The 23,729-nt window shown below is 38.3% G+C and overlaps 1 protein-coding gene across 1 annotated transcript in view; it reads left to right on the top strand.

Annotated features, from left to right (window-relative positions):
* LOC124722193 (protein phosphatase 1 regulatory subunit 37) overlaps nt 1-16,534 on the top strand; it is a 242,714-nt gene extending 226,180 nt beyond the window's left edge. The window contains exons 9-12 of the mRNA XM_047247391.1: nt 1,655-1,774; nt 7,256-7,594; nt 14,798-16,396; nt 16,439-16,534. Coding sequence (XP_047103347.1) covers nt 1,655-1,774; nt 7,256-7,594; nt 14,798-16,396; nt 16,439-16,534 — 2,154 coding nt within the window. The remainder of the gene's footprint in view (nt 1-1,654; nt 1,775-7,255; nt 7,595-14,797; nt 16,397-16,438) is intronic.
* Nucleotides 16,535-23,729: the final 7,195 nt, after the last annotated feature.

Below are 23,729 nucleotides of genomic sequence, written 5' to 3'. Positions count from 1 at the left end.
TCGAGATTGGCTTTAAATGTCTGCATTACAAGTGGACTCGTATCTCTAAATATTTTGTTCAGTGCTTCGAAATATGATTCTGCCTTTATTCCTGTCAGTATTACTGCCTGTGCTTCAGGCTCAGACAAGCCATTACTAATTTTTCTCGTGCTGAACGTTTTGTGACTTATTACTGTTTCTCTGAATTTTAGTAGGAAACTATACTGCCTACACTAAGTTGTAAGATTCAAGTAAGTCAGCATTTGTTTTTCTGGAGAATCAGTCTGAAGGTTTATATTGAAATCTTCATACAAAATCAACTTAATGTTTTTCTTAAGAACCAAACCTAATGCAGGGTCAGGTCTGAAGAAAAGAACTCTAGTCTGAACAGCGTCATTTGCAGATGCCCGTAGTGAAAAGTTTTTTCTTTGAGAAATGAAACTCTCCTGCACAGTCTTCAGATATTTTATCTATACAGTGTTTTGATAAGTCAACACTTTTAAATGAAACATTGCACTAGACATAAATTCATTTTGCAGTCCTTACATATGGCAGATTTAGAGTAGCTTCTGCATGCCATGTATAGCAGTGAATACAAACCACAAATATTCAAATTTATCTCACCTGTAACTTAACAGATTTTGATTACAGTCTTGTGTGAAGCATTCAGATATGACAGTTGGCTGCTAGAATGTCTACCTGTATTAAGTATTTTGTCTGATGCAACAAGCAAATGATAAATGTCCAATCATAACCCTAAACTCAGATTATCAGCTGGTAGTGCAGCAGTATAGGCATATTCTTTCCCGGAGAACAATGTAAACCACTATAAACTGAAAACAGAGTTATATGTCTCACCAGGGACATCTTTGTTTATGCAGTTGTAGTGTGTAAATTAGTGTAAGTGTTAAATATGAAGTACCATGATAAGACTGGTGACGGCATTAGGTAAGGTTTACAGCTTGCCAGATATTTCACTTGTTGTGTAAGTGAATCATTAATGGAATACATAATTATTAAGAATATTGTGATTTTATTGTAATATAAATTGTATTAAAATTTCAGTAAAGTGTTTTTACTTTCTATGTGGTGCACTGTCAGTTGCATGTCTACTTGTTTGTGCCACATGTAATTCAACAGTGACACTTATACTGTCCAAAAATACATAAGAAATTGTCTTAGTGGGTACTTAATATTCTTTTTTTACTGTCAGGATAGCATTTAGATCACTAGAAGTGAATATATTGCAATTTTTTATAGTTTTCAGAGAGAGCAGTTTTTTAATTATGTACTCTGTGCTATTATTGTATGTACTGTAAATAGAAAGTGTGTCTTGTAGTGATATAGAATTCAGTGGCATACGTACAGCATTGGTAAAGCTGAACTACCTCTTGACTTATATGTGAATTCAGTAACATGGGTAGAACTCTCTGAGCACAATAAGTTGTATCCTTAATTGTCATTATGTACATGCTTCACTTATCATTCTGTTTGTATGTGACAAACAGAGGATTAGTTTCAGTTAAAGAAATTGTAGCTTTATTAATTGAATACTGATAACAGAAAAAATGCATATGTAGGTTGCCTGATAGATTTCTTATTGAATGTGTGTAGCAGAACTACAGTTTTACATTGAAATCCAGTGATATGAGATTCTTTATCAAATATTTTACAGCGGATTGATCTGAGAGATAACAACATCCAACTAGCTGGCCTTTTAGCACTTACGCACTCCTTGAAAGTTAATCATAGTGTAACGCAAGTGGATCTGGATGACAGACCAAAGAAAAAGATGGTATGAAATACTACTATTTTCATATATCACTACAGTTACTTGTCTATATATAATATTCATCAAATTAAATTTTGTATATGATAAACAGCTTACATTCTTTTGAACATCTGGCATGGTATTGCATGAATAAAGAAATGTAAAGTAGCTGTGTTAATGGTTTCATAAATACTGAATATTATGAGTTTATAAAGAAATAATGAAATATCAGTTAAGTAAGGAAACTGTGCAGATGGTACCATAATGTCTATTAAATGTAGGTTTTACATAAGAAATTACCATTTGATTGGGGTTCTTTTACCAATTGTGCTTTCTATCTCAAATAATTGAGAAGAAAGGAAACTGTTGAAAGTGCCCTAGTGTAGTAGCAGTAGTAGGTGGAAACTGCTGACAGACATTTTACACAGAGCTACAAACAGTACAGCAGACAGTCATTGCAATATGTAAATATCTCTTTCTGCCTTCTTCTGGTACTTGTTCACTATGGTCACAGATAACATGACATAATTTCTGTGATGCAAATTGAAAGGATATAAGAAACATGCCATACCCTACTGTAAGTACTTTTATTAATGTATACATTAATAGTATTCAGAGACTATGAACATAAAATTATATTGTTAATATTACTAACTAGTTACACCTGATAGCCAGGAAACATTAATATCCACCCTTATTTATTTGCGTGTTTGGTGAATACTATTAATTACTCTCATGCTGTGAAGTGCAACAGGTCAAATTTATGACCACAATACATTCAAAACTGTACCCTAAGCACAAAAATAAGGATGAAGAAAACTTGTTGGTCTTCAAAAGAAAAAGTATGAGAAGAATCTTTAGACCTGTCCAGGAAGGGAGCTCGTGGAGACGTAGAAAAAAACCAAGAATTGTATGAGCTGATGAGGCAACTGAACAGCGTTCAAAAACTGAAAGCATGGAGAATAAGCTTGACAGGCCACATTGGTAGAAGACCAGACACCTCTTGGCTAAAAGCCATACTTATGGGAAGACCTGCTGGTACCCATCCAATTGGAAGACCCAGGAAGCGATGGGAGGATGAACTACAGAAAGATCTTTGCCAGCTTGGAGTGCATGACAACTGGATCCAAACTGCACAAGATCGCCATCTATGGAAGAGCATTGTGAGTTCGGTGCATGATCTTCAGGGTACTCAATCGCCGATTTGATGATGATTTAGAACTGTTGTGTGGTATGTGGGGAATATGAACAAACATGATTTCACTTTGTTTTTAAAGTTATGTTTTGTTGTCTGTCAGCGATAGCCTTATTCAGAAAAACACACAAACACACACACACACACACACACACACACACACACACACACACACACACGTATTCACAAAAGCAAATACACTTCATGCACATATGACCACTATCTCCTGTTGCTCTGGCCAGAATGCAATTGTCATGTTGAACAAAAGCAGTATTCCAAATTAGGGATGGAAAGGGAGAGGGATAGCAGGCTATGGGTGGGGGAAGAAAAGAGTACTGTCTGGCAGAGCATGCAGGGACTAGATGGTGGCAGTACAAGGCTGCCACGTGCAGTGCAATGTTGGAAGGTTGGGGTGGAGGTGGGGGGATGGGGAGCAGAGAAGGGACAAAGACGGGAGGATGTGTTGGCAGACAGTAGCACACAATGAGGGTGGCGGGATGTGAATTGGGAGGAGATGATATGACGGGGCAGAAATGGTTGTGGAGGGTGTGGGGATAGTAGGTTACCATAGGTTGAGGCCAGGATAATTTTGGGAATGGAGACTGTGTTGTAGGGATAACTTCCATCTGCACACTTCAGAAAAGATGGAGGGGAGGAGCCAGTTGGCCATTGTGAAGCAGCCATCGAAATGAAGCATGGTATATTCAACTGCATGTTGTGCCACAGAGTGGTTCACTTTGCTCTTAGCCACAGTTTGGCAGTGGCCATTCATCCAGGTGGACAGGTGGGATATGATCCCTGTGGCATGGGGTTGGGATTAGAAGTGGCAGAGGGATGGACTGGGATGTTGTGGAGGTTGGGTGGGCACTGAAACACCACTTAGGAGGGATGGGAGTGATCTTGGATGTCGCTCATTTAAGGGCATAATGATAGATAATGAAAATCCTGACAAAGGATGTGGTTCATTTGTTCCAGCCTGGGATGGTACTAGGTGACAAAGGGGCTGCTCCTTTGTAGCTGGTTCTTGGGGCTGATGGGAGGATTGGGGTTGTGTGGGGATATGGCACAGGAAATCCATTTGTGGACTACGTCTGGGGAATAGTGACTTTGTGAAGCCCTTTATGAGACCTTCAGCATACTCGACAAGGTAGTTATTGTCACTGCAGATACACCATATCCAGGTGCCCATGCTGTGTGGGAGGAATGGCAGCTGTTGAAATGCAGGTACCAGTGGTTGTTGAGGTGTTTAAGGTGGACAGATGTGTGGATGGAGCCATCGGAGAGGAAGAGGACAACATCCAGGAAATTGGCACGCTGGGTTGAGGAGGACAGAGTGATGTGAATGGGAAGGAAGTTGTTGAAGTTGTGAAGGAATGAGAGTTGGATGTCTTGGTCCTGAGTCCAGATCATGAAGATATCATCAGTGAACCAGAGTCAGACTAGGAGTTGGAGTTTTGAGAGGCTGAGAAGGATTCCTCTAGATATCTCATACACAGGTTGGCATTGAAGGGCGCTATGCAGGTGGCCATGGCTGGGCCATGGATTTATTTCTATACCTCCACTTCAAAGGAAAAGTAGTTGCGTGTCAAGATAAAGTTAGAAAGGTGTATGAAGAATGAGGTAGTGGGTTTGGAGCGTGAAGGGGGTTGGGAGTTTTCAATAGTGGCAAGACCATGGACATAGGGGATTAGTTGTTGTGCAGGGAAATTGAGTCAACAGTGACAAGAAGGGATCCAGGAGTTAAAGGATGGAGAATTGGTGAAGGAAGTGGTTGGTATCTTTGATGTGGGAGGCTAGGTTTCTGGCAATTGCTTGAGGTATTGGTCAACAAGAGCAGAAATTCTTTCAGTGGGAGCACAAGGTGGAAGATTGGAAGGGGTCACATTTTGATGGTGGTATGAACTGGGAGAGGCTTGGTTGAGTGTTCGGATTAGATTGGCTTTGATTGAAGGGATTGGTGGCAAAGAAGTGTTTCCAATGCAGGGATTGGGATAAGGAGAGTAGGTCTTTGACAATCCCAACATGGGTTAAAATTGGGTGTAGGGCTGAAGTGAGGCCTTTGCATAGGGCTGAAACTTCTATGGGACTGAGGTTTTTGGTGGAAAGGTTAAAAACAATTTCTTTGGTTTATTAGAGGTTCTGGGTTTTTTGAGGTGTTGGGAGGGAGTTTTAGAAGATGTGGTAAGTTGAAGAGGTCAGCTAGGCAGGGTCTGGGTGCTATGATGTCAACAGGTTTGACAATTTATGGAGGTGGTGGTTGGAATGCTGCTGTAGGTGTTGACGTGCACAGGTTTCTGTTTTGAAGATTTTGTTTATGTACCAAGAATTGCACAGTAATAGTATCTTGTGGAGGGAGTAGAGGTGGTTATGGGATGCCTGTATCATGGAAAGATGTTTCTACAATACAAGGTTTGTGAGTGATGGAGACTGGTGTAATCTGAAAAGGTGAAGGTTGTTGTGAAAGGATGGATAGTATCCAGAGTAGGGGATTTCCATGGTTAGGCCATTGATGGACAGGGGTACCATGATCCAGACATCTTTTAAGGAACAGGATTTGGGACTGGTTTTTAGCCAGGGAAAAAACACTGTTTTGAACTGGTGCAGAAAGATGGAGCTGGCATCCATTGGGGTAGGGATGGTGTTAGGAGATAGTCAGTGATGTGGGAAGTGAGTGAGTGAAAGTGTTATGTGGGTATAAGAAGAATCAGATAATATAATGGTAGTTCGGGGAGTGAAAAGGATAAAAAAAATGGTGTTGGAGCAATAGAATGGTTTTGTGGCATGAGGACATTTGATCATGCATAAGTTGTAATCATACACAGGAAAAAGAAAGGAAAGACCTGAATATCTGGATGGAGCAATATGGGAGTAGGGATGGTGGATGGATTCTGCATTGAAATGTAGTGGTTAGTTGCTGGCAGGTGCTAGAACTGTGAACCTGTGGATGGGTGGTACGTAGAACAGCATGTGGTGCAGTTATAACGGCCATGCCCGGTGCTATAGGGTGTTACAAAAGTCAAGTGGGGCCACATTGTTAGGTATCGGCAATGCGTGTATGTAACAAAGGCATGCAGGAAAACATAGAAAAAGATGCGGACGGACAATATTGGGGAGACAAAGAGGATGTGATTATGGGCAGTAACAAAGCAGGGATGGCACAAGGTTTGGAAGGAAGAGAGCAGCTATGTGGTATAAATGTTGTAGGAAATTTCTTGTAGAATTTATGTATTTTGGATTAAAGGAGACCACTCAGCAAGAAGGAGAAATGTTGAATTATCAATAGGCAGAATGTGCTCAGTTTCTGTGGGTGCTTCACAACCTAGGCCGTCTGGATCCTTCCCTCCACCACCAGCTGCTCTGAATTACATAGTTAGGAGTTGTCCTTACAACACATCCTCCACTCCTATAATAGTTCTGGCCTCAGTCTCAGGTAACTCACTGACCCTTCACCTGACAGTTTGCCCTTCCTCTGTCCTGTCACCCTGTCCCACTTCATGTCCCTATACCATCTTCAGCTTGCAAAACTCCCCGCTGGACCCTACAATGTGAATTACCTGCTGAGCCCATAAACTTGCCACCTGTCCTTTCCACACTCCTAGCCACCAAACAAGCTGCCTCCCTACAAGCCTCTAGTGACTCACCTCCAGTCCCTCTCCCTGCCTCCCACCTTTCTCTCCCTCTACCCTCCCCACTGCAACCAGTTCACTCCCAAAAATACAGCATTAGTCTAGCTGGCACGATGTAGGTGCATAGGTGTGTGTTTTGTGTGTGTATTTTACTCTAGCTCATCAAAGAATGGCTCTAAAAAGTAGCAGATTTTATTTCTTTAGTGTGAGCCTGTCGACAACTCAATACTTATGCTTTTCTTTAATCCAAAAGTATTTATAGCCTAATAATTACCACAGTGTATTGAAAATCTTCATGTGTAGTGAGAAACATGTTGTTATCTTTGAAGTGAAAATATGTTCAAGATTCTTTGACTTATTCCACACTCAAAAGGACTGTTTCACTTGGGATCTGTGGAAGGTACGTTAGCATATCTTTTTTTTCTATGTAAATATTTATTATATGTTTTTGTTTTTGGACATGTTCTGCATCCTGACGGACCTCCTCACTATGAATCTAATGGAATGAATAGTACATGTAATTTAATATACTTGAACCAGTGATGTCCTTCACTTGGATACCAGACTTTCAAAATACCCCAATGTGTAATTTCTAAATGAATTTATGCTATTACCTGTTAAGTTTTTTTATGCTGGAACTTGTGAGAGTGTTTCATTTTTTAATACTTCTTCATGGTTGTACAGGAAGATGACGATAAACAGTATGAACAACTGGTGGCTGAAGTGCGTAGATTCTGCACTCGTAATCAAGAGCAAGCATCGGAACATCAAGACACAGTTGGAGCTGAAGTGCCAGAGCGTCGATTACGTATTCCAAAATCTGTTTCTCGAAAAATCTCGTTAACCTGTGAAACATTGATGCGGAATGTGGAAACAGCTAATCACCAGCAGCCACAGCCACATCACCTCTTGCCAGAAACGCGACCACGTGGAGGTGGTGGTCGTCTACGCAGCCCTGCTCCATCTCCAAGCCCTAGTCCTGTCTCGAGTCCTATCCCTAGTCCATCTCGGAATCGCTTCCAGGTACAGTTCCTTTTTAAAAACATTAAGTCATAAGTTATGGTTTATGCAACACAGATACCTGTTCACAGTAATACATTTTGGGAATGAATTTGTGCTTTTCGGAAATGACTCGTTACTCATCACAGACGGTGATTCAGACTATAATCTAACATGGATATACATGTGTGTAAGATAAAAGAGTTCTTTGCAGGCTCTTTTTTTAAATTCTCATTTGCTCTTTTAATTCATTTTTGATTTTCATTAAGGTCTGACAATGAATGACAAAACAATGTTTCTGCTGCACCAGAATAGTTAAGGATGAGACGTTCCTAGTCCATATAGGAAGTATAAAACTCTCAGTTGCTTTGCAAATTGTGCTAGTTATTCAAGAGCACTATTCGATTCTCATTTATGCATTTTTAAACTTTCTTAACATGTTTGTCTTTACTCGCTTTTCCTCACATTGCTGCACATCAACTCACTGTTTTCAGTTTTATGTACAGTAAGACTGCGACAATCTGGCACTCAATAATCCGGCAGTGTCGATAGTCCAGCACATGAGGTGTGATCAAAAACTAACAGGAATGTTTGTTTTTCTTAAATAATTTTTATTTGTTGGTCAACATCAACTTTGTTCCCTTCAAAGAAATCCCCCTCAGATATAATACACTTTCATCAGTGCTTTTTCTGATATTGTAAGTCCTTCTGGAACTCACTTTTCATTATGGTGTTCAGCTCCTTCAGTAATTCTGTTTTTATCTCATCAAGGGTGGCACAATGATATACTTTCATGGTTCACTTCAGTCTTGGAAACAGAAAGAGGTCGCAGGGAACTATGTCCTGGAAATAAGGTGGCTGAGGCAACATAATGGTTTTGTTTTTTGCCAAAATACCCTGAGCAAGCATTGAGGTGTAAACGGGATATCATCATGATGCAATTTCCGTAAGTGGTTTTGTCACATTTGTGGTCATTTTCTTCAGATTAATTCACACACATAGTGCATAACTTCCAGTTAGTATTCCTTACTGATCATACAAGTGTAAGGCAGGAACTCATGGTGCACTATCCCATTGTTATGGAAGAAACCATTGAGAAACACCCTTCGCATGTGTTCGAAATTGTCAAATTTTTTTCAGTCTTGGCTCTTCATTCTTTGATTGGGATGATTGGGCCTCAGTTTTGACATCATATCCATATACTCACATTTTGCCACCTTTCCTGAGAAGTTCTGAATTACTGTCAGCTTCATTCAGCAGTTCCTGAGTGATGTCTACATGATGTCCTTTTTGTTCAAAATTCAACAGGTTCGAAACAGTCTTTGCTGCACCATGTTTCATGCCCAAAACGTCTGAAAAAATCGCTTGGTATAATCCAAAGAATATGCCGACATCATCAGCTACCTCTCTGATGATGATCTGGTGATTTTCCAGAACCATTTTTGTTACTTCTTCCACACAATTGTCAGTAATTGATGTGCTAGGGCATCCAGGATGGTCGTCATGTTCAGCGTCCTCTCACACCTCTTAGGAATGTTTATACCACTTGTAAGTTCTGGTGTTACTCATAGCAGATTCACCAAAAGCCACAGTCAACATTTTGAATGTGGCACTACACTTCATCCCATTTTTCAAGCAAAATTTAATACAAATTATTTGATCCATCTTTTTCTAAAGTAAAAATTCACCAAGTACTCAAAAACACTTATACATTTCTGACTGTCAAAAATAAACTAAATATTCAGAGCTGCTGAAAATGCAAACATACATCAGAAACACATCTACCAAAAAGATTTTAAAAAATTTGAAAAATGAATGTAGAAAGCCTGCAAAATTAATAAAATAATTCCTATTGCTTTTTGATCACACCTTGTTCATCAGAAATTTTCTCATATTTTTAGCTTGGCTCAATTGGCAGTACACTTGGATGCCTTTGAGAAACATTGGAACTGTTTGGTTCAGCGTCTCATCAGTAATAGTTGTCTGCCTCCCTGAGCGATTATATTCTTGTCAAGATAAGCCAGTTGCATTGTTAGCTTTGTGCTAGTATCAGTGATTCTTTGTTCACTAGACCTAAATTTACAGTACTTACATTTGAATCAGTGCTGCGAGGTTTTATGTAGTAGTTATTTAATAAAATCATTGTACTGTATCTATATTCAGTCAAAAGATTACAACACAGTAAAAAGTTCATATGTGCAATGAATACGTTTTCCAGAGCAAAAATGTAACAATTCACTAAAAACTGGACATCATATGAATCCTGGAAAAAGGCAAGAACTGAGACAATATTATGAGTAAATTTAGTATCACATATACAACTATATATGATATTAAAAAAATAAAAACAACAGCTAGAGAAATTTGTGTCACAATCTGCTTCGGTTAAAAGCCCGGACATGAGGCATACTCTAAAAATACCTAAGTAAGGAACTGTAGATGAATTTTTGCATAAGTACTTCATTGCTAAGAGAGCAGAGGGAAATGCATCAATGAGGCATATATTATTTGAAAAGCCAAATTTTTTTACAAGGAATTAGTTATGCTCGCGCATGAAGTTGTTCCATTATTGAAAGGGTTGCTTCATAATTCAAAATCTGTCAGGCCATCCGTAAACTAGATGCTTCTGGTATAATAAAATAAAATCAACCAATGAGGGTGTTGCAGATGAGTACAAAACAATGTTTCAAAAGCTTGTTGATGAGCATAAGTTGTTCCCACATCAAATTTACAACACTGATGAGACTGGACTGTTACAGCAATGTTTGCCAAATTCAACCTTACTGGAAGCTGAGAGGTCCATCGCAAAGCATTTGAAAAAGAATAAAGGTAGAATAACTGTCTTAGTGTGTGAAAATGTGTCAGATGATCATAAACTTCCTTTGTTTTTGAGTGGGAAACATCAACAGCCTAAACCTGAAAAAAATATAACGCATGTCCCACATATTTATGGTGCACAGATTAATTCCTAGATGAAAGCCGAGTTGTTCAAAGACTGATTCGTTCACCATTTTGTCCAGCTGTGAAAGAAAGCTTTCAAAAAATTGGACTATCTACAAATTGTAAGGTGATTCTCATGCTGACACCTGTTGAGGTCACCCTCCAGAATCTGACTTTGTCTCGTGTAGAATTTTTTTCATGTATCTTCCTGCCAGTGTTACAGCTCTAATTCAACCCATGGACCGAGGGAACAAACAAAATTTCAGGTGCTGGTACAGAGGAATTTTTGTGCACAAGCTGCTAAGCTACTGCATCATCAAAAAGTTCCAATGCAATGTTAACATCAAAGATGCTATTTAACTGCTGCAGTTGCTTGGACCTGTGTGAAAAATGCAACATTGCACATGTTCTGGAGAAAACTATTGCCTAAACTGCTTGAAGAAGCCGAGATGGAAAGTGATGTAAACAATTAGGAGTCGAGAACTGATCGCTCTGAAATTGTAAAAGTGATAAATTCTGCATCCACTTATGAACTGAGTGCATTTTCAGCCAAAGAAGTTGACAAACGGATTGACATTGATAGATATTTAGCAATCAAAGAAGAGCAGACTGATGATCTGATGTTACAAAGAGTTTTCAACCCACAGGAGCTGTCAGAAACTGAGAGTGATAAAGAAGATATGGCTAAAACTTATATCTCCTGGGCTTAGGCTTCAGAAGCACTGTTACGAAAGTCACTGAGAGTAACCAACAATACAGCACTTCTGAAGTTATGAATTTGCAGATTATACAAAATGATGTTAAAAAAAAAAAAAAGAAGGAGCTCATTCCAAGAAACAAGTTAGCATTTCCTGCAATGTTCAGGAGAGCTCAGAACAAACTTTCAGCTTAACCACTGGGGTTAAATACCAGTCCAAAGTATTCCAATTAAATTGCACCAAATCCTTGGTAATAGTTTTTATAATTAGCGTGTTCTTGATACTTTCAAACCAGTGGTGCCTATTGTCTTTCATAACTGGCATACAAAAAAATTGTGTATATTGAACTTTTCTAAAACTTTGAGCCTTAAATTGATTTAATAGAACATTACAGTATTCGGCTTTTAATTCAGTGTTATTTTTATAGAAAAGTAATACATACTTTAATTTTTTATACTGTAGTCTCTCCTATAATACAGGGTGATTCAAAAAGAATACCACAACTTTAAAAATGTGTATTTAATAAAAGAAACATAATATAACCTTCTGTTATACATCATTACAAAGAGTATTTAAAAAGGTTTTTTTTCACTCAAAAACAAGTTCATAGATGTTCAATATGCCCCCCCCCCCCCCCCCAGACACTCGAGCAATATCAACCTGATACTCCAACTCGTTCCACACTCTCTGGAGATGTTAGAGAATTGGCTGTTCCCTCAGCTCGAGCAAGAAGCACAACAATTCATATTTCAGCAGGATGGAGCGCCACCACATTGGCACTTATCTGTCCGTAACTACCTGAACGTCAACTACCCGAGGCGATGGATCGGCCGCCAGGCAGCCCGTGACAGAGCACTTCATCACTGGCCTCCAAGAAGCCCTGATCTTACCCCCTGCGATTTTTTCTTATGGGGGTATGTTAAGGATATGGTGTTTCGGCCACCTCTCCCAGCCACCATTGATGATTTGAAACAAGAAATAACAGCAGCTATCCAAACTGTTATGCCTGATATGCTACAGAGAGTGTGGAACGAGTTGGAGTATCGGGTTGATATTGCTCGAGTGTCTGGAGGGGGCCATATTGAACATCTCTGAACTTGTTTTAGAGTGAAAAAAAAAACCTTTTTAAATACTCTTTGTAATGATGTATAACAGAGGGTTATATTATGTTTCTTTCATTAAATACACATTTTTAAAGTTGTGGTATTCTTTTTGAATCACCCTGTATTAAACAAGTAACAGTCACTTGTTTTTGTACATTAAAACTGTAGGTTTTACTTATATCCCTTTTTTAAACCAGGTTTTTATAAATAACCTTCATTATCTGGCATATTTGTGACACAGCCCCAAGCATAATAGGTTATCAAGATTGTCAACCAGAGCTTTATATCAGTGAACAACTTTGTTCATTTGCAGAGTCATTTTCATTTTGTTCCACTATCTCCGATAATGGCTACTTGTGAGTTTTCAGAAATCAATGCTTGTAATACCAGTAGGGGCTAATTTACCTATCAAATGCTGTAGTCTCTCAAAGTCTCAGAAATTTAAAAATTTCTCCACTTAATCTGATTTATTATTTTTCATACACTTAAAGTGCTTGCAGAATGAAATTTTCACAGAGCAGCAGTGTGTGTGTACTGATAAGAAACTTGTTAGCGGATTAACACTTTGTTGCCAGACTGGTACTCAAGCTCAGGACTTTTTCCTTTTGTGGGCAAATGCTGTACCACTGACCTACCCAAGCATGTCTCCTGAACCACCCTCAAAGTTTTACTTCTGCCGGTACCTAATCTCCCACCTTCCAAACATAACAGAAGTTCTCCCGCCTAACTTGCCGGACTAGCACTTCTGCAAGAAAGGATTTACAGAGACATGGCTTAGCCACAGCCTGGGGGATTGTTTCCAGCATGAAATTTTCACTCTGCAGCAGAATGTGCACTGATGTGAAAGTTCTTGGCAGATTAAAATGGGTGCTGGACTGAGACTCAAACCAAGGACCCTTGCTTTTTGCTTGCAAGTGCCCTACCACTGAGCTACCCAAGCATAACTCATGACCCATTCTCACACCTTTACTGCTGCCAGGACCTCATTTCCTACTTTCCAAACTTCACAGTTCCCCTGCTTAACCGGCACGACAGTCATGCTTGGGTAGCTTAATTGATGAGCACTTGCCCGTAAAAAGTAAAGGTCCTGAGTTTGAGTCCATGTCCATCACACAGTTTTAATTTATCAGGAAATTTCTCATCATCGCACATTCCACAGCAGAGTGAAAATTTCATTCTGGAAACAATACCCCAGGTTGTGGCTAAGCCTAGTGCCTGCAATATTCTTCCTTCCAGAAGTGGTAGTCCTACAAGTTAGGCAGAACTTCTGTGAAGTTCAGGCAGTAGGAAGTGAGGTACTAGCAGAAGTAAAGCTATGAGGATGGGTCATGAGTCATGTTTGGGTAGCTCGATGGTAGAGCACTTGCCTGCAAAGGGCAAAGGCCCCAAGTTCAATTTTTGATCTGGCACACAGTTTTAATCTGTCAGGAAGTTTTATTTCATATGATAGTCATGACACCCAGTCAATAACAGTGCACATGTTTAGCATATTTTCTACTTTAATTGAAAAATATGTTCTCCTTCTTATGTATTGTAACAACTAAATGTACTGATTTGCCTGCCACCTGTGAATGTAGTTTTCAGGCTTATGCTTTACTTGTTACTGAGCACAAACGGCACAAATTAAATGGGGTCAGCCACTTAACAGGTATGTGTTACCCCTGTTGATGAACTACCAAAGTATGCACACATTTGGGAAATAAAAATAGAAATCATTATGCAGTACACAATTTTGTTGACAAAATAAGGACACCAGCATTCTGGCATCTGTTGTTGTTGTCGTCGTCATTGACGATGAGGAATGGAATAGAAAGGATGAAACCAAGGGTGCCTGCACATAATGTACTCCTCTCGAATAGCACCAAGGGGATCACAGAAGGTAACACCCCCATCTGATCAACAAATCACCTTCCACAATGATACATGTTCTCATTCCATGAAACACTGTGGAGCAGTTTTAATCCTTCGCTGTGAATAGAATGCTAAAGTCATGAAAATAAAGAAAGATTAGTATTGTTCATCATAAATATTTCGTAAAAATGTTCTGAAAGTGTAAATATATTATTATTTTTTAGAAAAGCTGTTTTGTTGTTCAGATGTTTTTGTTTCTTGATGAGCAGAACTATCAGTGGAATAAGTATGAGTATCTCTCCAATGCATGCTCCTGTTTAATAGATGCGTACATATGATGCAGTTTTCCAGTTTTAAAATGTTAGTACTATTGTGCCACCTATCTACTGCATTATTATTATTAATACAGACCTTTTCTGTAGCTTAACATTTTCTGTACATACTTGTATTATCTTCAAAACTAATTATGTGGCTGAGAATAAAATACTCATAAGAGAAATATGCAAGTACTAAGTGTATAATGGGGAATATTTACAATTGTTAGTTTACAAATGACATATTTTTAATCATTTTAAAATGTATGATCATGCAACAAACTTTACATTAAATTCTGATAAAATAAACTGTGTCTATAGGTATCAAGAGTATCCGAGATGTCTTCACCGACAACTTTCTTCGAAGTATCATCATCTCCATCATCATGTCCAGTAACAGCATCACCATCTGCATCATCATCCCGGTTCCAGGTGACTTCTGTTGAACCAAGTGTTTTAAATCCAGATATAAACAGAAGGATTGGGAGGACTGTCACACCTGGCTTTTCTTTCAAGTTGAATGACAATGATGTATCTCCAAATAACCATTTAGAAACGTCAGATGAATCTAAGAAATCAGAAACACCTTTGAAGCCATCTGTAGGCGGCCTCACAGATGAAAGTGCTGCTCTTAGAGCTAGTGAATTGTCTGGCTCATCATTATCGTCATCAATAATTACAGGCGATGCAACCCAGAGTTCTCCAGGTATGCCAACTCAACTCATCGATACATCCAAAATATCTCAGAACATTGCAAAACAAATGCAAAGTTTGTCCAGTTGTGCAAGTTTACTGTCATTAGCTTCTGACACTTCTGAAGATAATGATGATATGGAGGTTAGGAGACTTATGGATCCAGAAAGTTTCACTGAAAAGCATAATCAACTTGAAACAGATATCCAAAGTAATTCTTCTCTTCAGAGCACAAATTTTGAAATTCCAGTTCCAAAAGTGACAACCCATTCAGATGGAGGAGTTACAGTCAGTTCTAATCCAACAAATGAAACTCATTCAAATAGTTCGAAATTAGTTAGTAGGTTTGGACATAGCACAGTTCCTCAACCACAAAGAAAGATTTCATGGGTTGCACCACCAGACATCCATTTCAGTGACCAAAAACCAACTTCCAATTTAGAAAAACTTATGGGATTGTTTCAACAACCAGGCAGCTTCTTCAACAAATCCCAGCCTCAGTACAAAGCAACAGCTGCTATCATAAATCAACAGCCTACATCAAATAGTGATGCAGCATTTCTTTTGACTGCAGGGCCACTGGCCAATGCAGTTAAAGATGCAATGCTTCAGAAATCTGGAAAGCTAATCCCAGAGGGTCCCGAAGTTCGAGCATCACAATCTCCAGTGCCAGATTTCATCAATAACAATAAAACTGGAGAAGCCAAGGTTAGTGAATGTGATGATAAAAAGGAAATTTCACCAGTATCATATGAGAAAGGCAACCAGCCGAGAATAAGGCATCATGAGGATGAAAATTTTAATCTAGCCAAACCTTGCCTACCAGTTGTTACAGGTGAGGATGATCGTGATAATGATGATGATGATGATGATTGTGATACCCGAATGTGGTGTCCCGTAACATCAGTCTGTGGCAGTGGTATTAAATTGTGGGATTCAGCTGATGTAGATTTCAGTCAAAGTGCTTGTGGTTTTCAGTGTGGAAATTTGAGTGTGATTGATGATGCACGGACAGTGATGAAACTTCATGTCAATGAAGCTGGATCTCCTGCAACTGGTGAAAAAAGTGACAGTGATTGCCATAGTCCATTTTCTTTCGAAGAGTCGTGTAATCCTGTAAAATCACCTGAAAATGTTGAGACTACTGACCCTGATCTGAGACAGGCTCAACTAGTTGACAAAGCTAATAACTTAAGTAGTGCAAGAGATGATGATCAGATAACTGTGGTACCTGACTGAATAACTCATTTCTGTAAATCCTTTTTGCAGGCACTTCATGTGTATTTCTCATTTGTGGAATCACCAGTATTTTTCAAGTGTTCTTGGTTAAACCAGAGCTCTAAATTTCATTTATATATTAAATAATACCCTATTTCCTCTTCATTTCCTTTCTTCAGGTATTCCAGTTGTCATTGTGAGTCTCTCCCCAGTTGTTGCATATATATGTACATTCATTGTAATTTTTATAATTTTGAACATTGTTACATTTTTTTCTCTGTCATGACATAATGGTTGAAAAACAGAGAAGTATCTTCCATTAAACTAAAATCTTAGCTTCATTGTCAAAACAATTTATAATAATGGACACTACTAGAGTTTGAAAGCAGAAGTGACAAATGCATATTGTTTGTGTTTTTTATGACTGTTATGTTGCATTTCAGTGTACCTTTGACTTAGATTGTCAGTTCACAGAGTATTACCTTCGTGAAAACATCTAGAGAGTGGAAGTGTTGCAAGTATCGTCTCAAAAGTAAATTGGTTCTTTAGAACCTTGAAAATAGAAGTGGACCCTCATTCATCAGATAAATGCAGGACACCAAGACAGAGAAATGCTTACCTGAAATAAAGAATGTAATTAACTGTAGTTAGCAGCCGTTTCATTAGATCACAAATTTGTTGTGTTTAGGGTGGATTTATGCGATTGAGGTTGAGGAAACATACAGCTACAGTGCTAGATTAATTGTTTCTTCAAGTGGTGATGTATACACCTGTTCTGGAGTGCAGACTATTCGTAGCCTGTACATTAGAGCAGATGTCATAAGTACCACTCACATACTATTTACCAGAATATTTAATTAAAGCAATGAGTTAATGTATACTTGTAATTGGTTATAGACAGATAACTATTTAAGAAGGTCATTAATGTGTGTCATTACAAAATCCAGTAAATTTACAGCTTCATACTCCTTCTATTAATTCAATACTGATCTGTCTCTCTGTTAGGGGCAGTTATCGTATTGTATGTTTGCAATTCAGCACATTATTTTTGTATGTGATTCATTGCTGAATGTCAGAAGTATATCACTAAATCTCTCTCTCTTTGGCAAATAATTAGATTGTATTTCAGCTGGTTCTATCTGGTAATATAGATCTGATTTAGAATTTGTATGGCATGTTCCTCTTCCAGTAATTATTTGAGAAAGTGTTTCTATTCATATCTTACATGTTTGCAAAGGAAAAAAAAAGGTGCGCTTCATTCTGAATTAGCTTAACTTTTGTGCTTTCATTCCTGTACACTTCAAATTATTCTCTTTCCATTTTCGCATCTACGATGCACTATTTTACTACAATTTTCACACCGTGTATAAAGTACTGGGTCTTATTTCAGCTGGTGGCTGAATAATTAATTAATGTAAAATTGAAACCATTAGCTTGTTAATGTTGTTAAATATATGTAACATTTTCCCATGAAACTGGACTCTTCAATTATGTGTACATAAATGTACGCACAAGAAAAGGGTTTTTGCGGAATACAGTTTGAAGTATTCTTTTATATGCTGTAGGAGCACTAATCCTAATTAACCTGAACACACATATTTTTTTTCAGTACAAAACATGACAAAACTTGCCATTTTTCTCTCTCTCACTTAGAGCAGAAAATGTAATATATAATTTATGGTCGCAGTTGCCTCCATTTAGGAAAAAATTGCCTCTCTTGACTAGATGTATCTTTAGTATATTTTGAATAACTTCATTTTCGTGTCGTCATTATGTGGAATTTATACTACCATGCTCCTAATGCATATATTGCATGCATTTTCAAAAATAACAAATTTTATGTGTTTGAGGGCTAATTTCAATAAGTTTTGTTCCCATCAGCTTTAATTATCACAGCCTGTACTTACAACTGTCCTTATTTTCATCATAATGCTTGATTGATGATGTAAACAAATATTCATGGCTAGTAGTGCCACAGTTCTCTCATTGAAACAGAGATCTCATAAGATTTTTCTGTCTTATTTTGGACATGCTAGTTTAGGAACAATAAGGATTTCAGTCATAGAAAATTGCCTAGCAGTTCTCTTCACTCTCAGATTTATTTAACATTCTGTTCAGGACTTAGCAATACTAAACAATTCTTCAGATTGCATGAACTCCATGTTTAAATTATGATTATTGATTTGCTTATTCTTATAATTTTGTGGTGCTGCATTGAGACTTGACAGTATTGAGGCCAGAGCATCTTTATTTCTAATTACTTTCTTTCACAGCAGACATTTATCAATCGGCTATCACAATATGGAGAACAGTATGTTACCATTGCATTTTTGGTTTAGTGGATGGTGGTTTAGCACTCTGCTTAATTTCATTGAGTATTTAGTTGAATAAGAAGAACCTTTACATAGAAACAAAGTGTAGATTTTTAAAAAAAGTTATATCGTGACAGAATCATAAGTAAATTTTATTGTTTGAATGTTGTGGAAAAATCTAATCCATCGCTATTGACTGGTAATATTCGAGCAATCATCTAGAATAATCTTCAAAATAAAAGATTCTCTGATAGATAACAGTACAGATTATGTTGAACATCTCACAAGAAATGAAAAAAGATTCCCGATGTTCTAAATCTATTTAAATGATGTACTAATAAAGTAAACACCTTTTTCAAGAGTTTTCAGCACTGAAAAAAGTGAGTGCAAGTACTTATTTGTGACACAACTATGTCACCCATTCTCTAGTACTTTTTGTATTTGTGGGAATTCCATCACAGCAAAGTGTTGGAGTGATGGTCTAAATTGAAGTACATGCTGATTTCATATTTGGAACTAATATTAAAAGAGAGAGCACACACCTCATTAAAAGCAGCTTGGTTTTGTTGTCTATATCACACTGTTGTGAATTGCTCATAATTACTCGTTGAAATAGATAATTGTAATTATAAACCTTTGTGCACATTTGTATTGTGTGTCCTCCTGTCACAAAGCGGAGCTAGGAGGAAAGGAACTAATGCCTGTGTGAAGTACCCATTACTACACACTGAAGAGGAGTTTGACAAAGTTACTAGTGTATGTAAAACTTTTTTAAGTAGAATGAAAATTAGTTGGAGTGGGGGGGGGGGGGGGGGAGGAAGGGGGAGGAGTGGGGAGTGAAAGCATTCTTTATATAAAAGAATAAAAATATAAATTGCTTTGGCTTTGGTTGGCAGTCTGTGAAAAGTCTCACTCTTTCCCAGCTTTTAATTTGTATATTCTAGCTGTGGTCCATCTTAGTTCCGTTGATTCATTGTTATAGCCAGTCAACATCTCCTTTCAGTAATGTTTCATACACAGTTTCACTCTAAAAACTCTGCTTGTTAAATATTTTTTTTACCTAATCTACACCTACTTTTAATCATCAAATTATGATGACACCTTTCTATGTTCTACCCTTCATCCAGGAAGAAATTTATGTCTGCACACATTGTCCAGTAAAAGAAAGAGAGATGTTGGTATATAATAGCTGACTGTTGTATTTTTTCCAGTTATATGTTTAAAGTTCAGTAAAAGATGATTATAAGCTACTTTTGATAGCTATAAATTGGCATTTTAAACTCAGAAATCCTTTTGGTACCTTTTAAGAGGAATAAGCTCTTTCTCCTTTTTAGATTTCATCATCCTGTCTGTCTATTTATGTGTGACATTACAAACAAATTAATAAACTTCACAATAATTAAATTTCCTGTTTCGAAGTGCTATAGGAAGAGAGCCACTGCTCAGAATGACATTAAATTTGAACAGCATGTTATTGACACAGGAAGAATCACGGGGGGGGGGGGGGGGGGGGGGATTAATGAAAATTTCACCATCTTACCAATAAATGGTGTCAGGTAAAAATGACAGATGAATCGCAAAGTGACAGCTGTAGTTTGAGTTGCACATTACACCATCTGTTCAAATGGTTCAAATGGCTCTGAGCACTATGGGACTTAACATCTATGGTCATCAGTCCCCTAGAACTTAGAACTACTTAAACCTAACTAACCTAAGGACAGCACACAACACCCAGCCATCGCGAGGCAGAGAAAATCCCTGACCCCGCCGGGAATCGAACCCGGGAACCCGGGCATGGGAAGCGAGAACGCTACCGCACGACCACGAGATGCGGGCTTACACCATCTGTACTGTTCAGTGTGCATGTCTGTACGAGCTCAGCAGTCTACAGTTGTGGCGCTGCTAGTTAGGTAAGCCCATCCAACGTGGCAAAGTCGTACTACATTTGATGGGAAAATCAGTTTTTTATTGTCCTGATTCCAAAAACCACATAGAAAGCAAAACTATATCAGTTTTTAATTGTCCTGGGACCAGAAACCACATAAAGAGTAAAAGGACAGTGACTTATAATTGTTGTGAGACTGGCACTAGACATGTTCAATATGCTGTCCACTCTTTTCTGCCTCAAGTTGAAATAGAAATACAGCATGTTCCACAACAGATTGGAGTGTGACGGACGGGAGTCACATTCAGAATGTGGTGCAAAATGTGGTCCTCCATTTCAGCTACATTCATAATTGGAGCACTGAACACAACATCTTTCAGATAACCACACAGCCAGAAGTCACACGCATTAAGATCAGGTGATATAGATGGCCAGGCTGTAGGAAACGGTGACTGATAATTCTAGCATTTGCAAAATGCCTCTGCAGCAGCCACTTCACTGGTTGTTCAGTGTGTGGAGTAGTACCATTTTGCATAAAAATTATCCGACTCTTGCATCCATGCTGCAGAAGGAATGGAATAACGTTGGTGCGTACAAGATTCTCATAGCATTTACCAGTGATGGTACAAGTAACAGGATCCGCAGAACTCATCTCCTCGAAAAAATGCAGCTCTACTATAAATAATGCAGTCAACCTGCATGACACAGTCACCTTTGCAGAATGAAGTGGTACCAGTTGATTTCCGTGCACATTTTCTGTTGACTATATTCTGCAATTCTACATATTGACATGTCTGTGGAGGTGGAACCAGGCTGTGTCTGTCCACAGAATGTTCCATGGCCATTGATTGTCCACTTCCATGCAAGCAAGAAATTCCAGATCGAACATTTCTCTTGCTGGCAGGTCAGCAGGAAGCAATTCCTGACCATATATGATTTTGTATGGCTAACAGTTCGGGATGTTTTGTAGTATTTTATGCAACATGCTCACAGGCATGTCCAACGTTTGAACGGTTCCCCATGCAATGCATATTTGGATACCACTGACCCCTCCTGCAGTGCTGTGGCCACATCTTCGACAAATGTAGGATCAACTGCTTTCCTCCCTCTGCCACATTGCACTTCAAAAGTACCTGTCTTTTTGAATTTTGTAATCATTTTCTGCAGAACCTTCTTCATATCCTTGAGTATCTGGAACTTCCGCAGGGTTACTGGCGCACAGTCACCATTCTTGTAAAAGGGCTTTACCAGCAATGTGCGATCCTTCATGGAAACAGTTATGTTGGACATCTCAGATGCAAACTGAAGAACAGCTGCGTGTTTGACGTCCATTGGTGAACAACTTCTGATGCTTATAGCACTCTGTATCAGTCAAATTTTTGTTAATTTCTTTTTTATTCCATGGTGTTTCCCTCTGCACGAATAATATGCTGTTCAAATTTGACGTCATTCTGAGCAGTGGTTCTTTTTCTACAGTGTTCTGAAACGTGAAACTGGAACTTTAACTATGAACACCCTGGATATATATACGCATGCATCATGAGCAAGTGTGCTTGTGTGTGTGTGTGTGTGTGTGTGTGTGTGTGTGTGTGTGGGAGGGGGGGGGGGGTGCATGCATTTGTGCCCTCCTCCCCTTTCCTGTGTGCGTGTATGCACTTGCACGCTCACACACACACACACACACACACACACACACACACACACACACAGCATAGTTGAAAGAAAAAGCAGTGACAGATTCTATTTACTAGAACCTGGCCATGGCAGCAACTTGAACCTTGAGCATTTCTTCATTGTTACCATACTCAGTCATTTAAAATGTACACTTACAGTCAATGTTTTGCTTATGTGTTTCATCTCACTGAATTTTTGCTGTTTTCTCTCTCTCTCTCTCTCTCTCTCTCTCTCTCTCGTGTGTGTGTGTGTGTGGGGGAGGGGGGGGGGGGGGGGGGAGAGAGAGAAAGGGAAGGAGGGAGCCCACATGTACTTGTTCGTGTTTATGTAAGTTCTTAGGGGAACATTTCCCTAGCATTGTACCTAATATTCTGCCTGATGACTGATGGCCCACTTCTGTTTCTTACAAAGTCCAGTGTTTCTTAAAACTACAGTGACTAAACTGTTCACACTTCACAGGAGAGAGGCTAGATTTGCTTGACAAAATTATTTTGTAAGTTAAGAGTGAAACAGAGAGTTAATATGTTTTGTGTGGATGGATGTACTTTTAATGTGCACATACAGTACTGTTTTGTAACATTTTTTCAGACACATTCTTTGCATTGAAGTTTTTACTTTCAGGATATGCAAATGTGGCTGTAAACTGTGATCAGAATTTGGCTTGTACAGGGTAAAGTGGAAACAAAACAACAGTATTAAGATAGAGTATTTGAAATGTCAGTTGTGAAACAGCTTACTTTATAGAAAATTATAATAGGCTAAAGTACTTCTCCCATGTTTGTGATAAATATTGTCATGCATTAAATGTGTTATTTTATTTTCAGAAACATCTATGTTCACTACACCAAACAAGTTTTAAAGCTCTTAAGTAATTTTTTAATGAATGTAGTACGCCTTTGTCACTATCCTAGTGATTGTAAAACAAAGACATTTTTAAAAATTACCTGTCCTGGTCTTATTTGTGTTATATTTAAAGTAGTGTACCTATAGAACACATGCTGATGCAGTTTTTAAGTACAATTATATAATTAATTCAAATCTGTTTGTTACTTAGTACTTTTGCTTAGATTTATTGTTATACATGAAATAGAAAAACTATAGGGGTATGGGTGGTGAAAACACACATGAAGTGTATTTGTGTATTCTGAAGACAGAAAGAAGAATTGATAATTCTATGTAGCTCAGAACAATAGGTGTAAGAGTACATTTCCAAGCAAATGGTGACAACCTACACAGAATTTCAATAATATGCAGACTGTCGACAAATTCAGTCTTAGGCCATGATTAAATTATTTAATTAATAGGGAATGGAGTGCAAATACAAATGAGACATATTTGATTGTTGTTATTGGAACAGAACAGTTAACTGTGTTGTATTACTTCATTGAACAGTTAATGGATCCATTGGCAGTTGATTAACTTACACTAGCAGTTAATGAATTTGACTGATCATTAGTTACCACAATGTGTC

This window comes from Schistocerca piceifrons, chromosome X (assembly GCF_021461385.2).
Source record: "Schistocerca piceifrons isolate TAMUIC-IGC-003096 chromosome X, iqSchPice1.1, whole genome shotgun sequence".
In the NCBI taxonomy this organism is placed as follows: Eukaryota; Metazoa; Arthropoda; class Insecta; order Orthoptera; family Acrididae; genus Schistocerca; species Schistocerca piceifrons.
This window is presented reverse-complemented; position numbering and strand designations above follow the sequence as displayed.